The sequence below is a fragment of the Otolemur garnettii genome, unplaced genomic scaffold (assembly GCF_000181295.1).
Source record: "Otolemur garnettii isolate 467f Iridium unplaced genomic scaffold, OtoGar3 scaffold00221, whole genome shotgun sequence".
In the NCBI taxonomy this organism is placed as follows: domain Eukaryota; kingdom Metazoa; phylum Chordata; class Mammalia; order Primates; family Galagidae; genus Otolemur; species Otolemur garnettii.
Genome location: NW_003852616.1, coordinates 650,896 through 651,958, shown reverse-complemented (window position 1 = coordinate 651,958; position 1,063 = coordinate 650,896). Strand labels below are relative to the sequence as shown.

Sequence of the window (1,063 nt, the reverse complement as noted above, 5' to 3'; positions counted from 1 at the left end):
TAGGTGATTCTCCTGCCTCAGTCTCCCAAGTAGCTGGGACTATAGGCGCCCGCCACAATGCCTAGCTATTTTTCTGTTGCAGTTTGGCCAGGATGGGCTTGAACCCACCACCCTCAGTATATGGGGCTGGCACCCTACTCACTGAGCCACAGGTGCTGCCCTGCCCTTTTTAAGAGATAGGTTTTTTTGTTATTTTTTGTTTTTGTTTTGTTTTGTTTTAAGAGATAGGATCTTGTCCTCTGGCCCTGGCTGGAGTGCAGTGGCATGGTGATAGCTCTCTGTAGCCTCCAACTCCTGGGTCAAAATAATCCTCCCACCTAAGTCTCCCAGAGTGCTCAGATTATAGGAGTGAGCCACTGTGCATGGTCAAAATGATTTTTTTAATCTAAATTAAATGCTTAATAATAATTGGGAAATATTTTGTAATCTTCATTTAAAAGTACATTTGTTGTAGGTGAGAAAAACCTAAAAAATAAATAAATAAGTGAAGGTGCATTTGTGGCATCTTTGAACATATAACTGACCTTGTTTTATATTTCTTTTACTTCAAATGTGAACTATGTATGCCACTAGTATAGATCTACTTAAAGACCTGAAAGTTTTTTCCTTGTTTTTGAGACAGCGACTCACTCTCACTCTGGTAAAGTGCCGTGGTGTCATCACAGCTCACAGCAGCCTCAAGCTCTTGGGCTTGAATCATCTTCAGCCTTCCCAGCAGCTGGGACTACAGGCACGTGCCACCATGCCCAGCTAGGCTAGTTTTCTGTTTCTAGTAGCGATGTGGTCTTGCTCTTGCTCAGACTGGTCTCAAACCCCTGTGCTCAAGCAGTGCACATGCCTCGGCCTCCCAAAGTGCTAGGACCCCACACACACAGCCAGACCTGAAATATTTTTTTAACTTTTCCTCTGTTTGACAGAGGTCTGTCAGCAATATCAGAATAATGTTTATTTGGTGCTTCTAACTGTAGAGCTCGTCTGAGTGAGTGGAAAGCTGGCAAAGGAAGAGTGCTGAAAGGGCCCCCTAACTCAGTAGTTACTCACCATGAGCCTGAAGGACAAAATG

General features: G+C 43.9%; 1 protein-coding gene across 1 annotated transcript in view; it reads left to right on the top strand.

Annotated features, from left to right (window-relative positions):
- The window catches only part of CKAP2 (cytoskeleton associated protein 2), a 25,459-nt gene that overhangs the window by 9,497 nt on the left and 14,899 nt on the right, over positions 1 to 1,063 (top strand). The window contains 1 exon segment of the mRNA XM_023508081.1: positions 971 to 1,056. Within this exon segment, the coding sequence (XP_023363849.1) occupies positions 971 to 1,056 (86 nt within the window).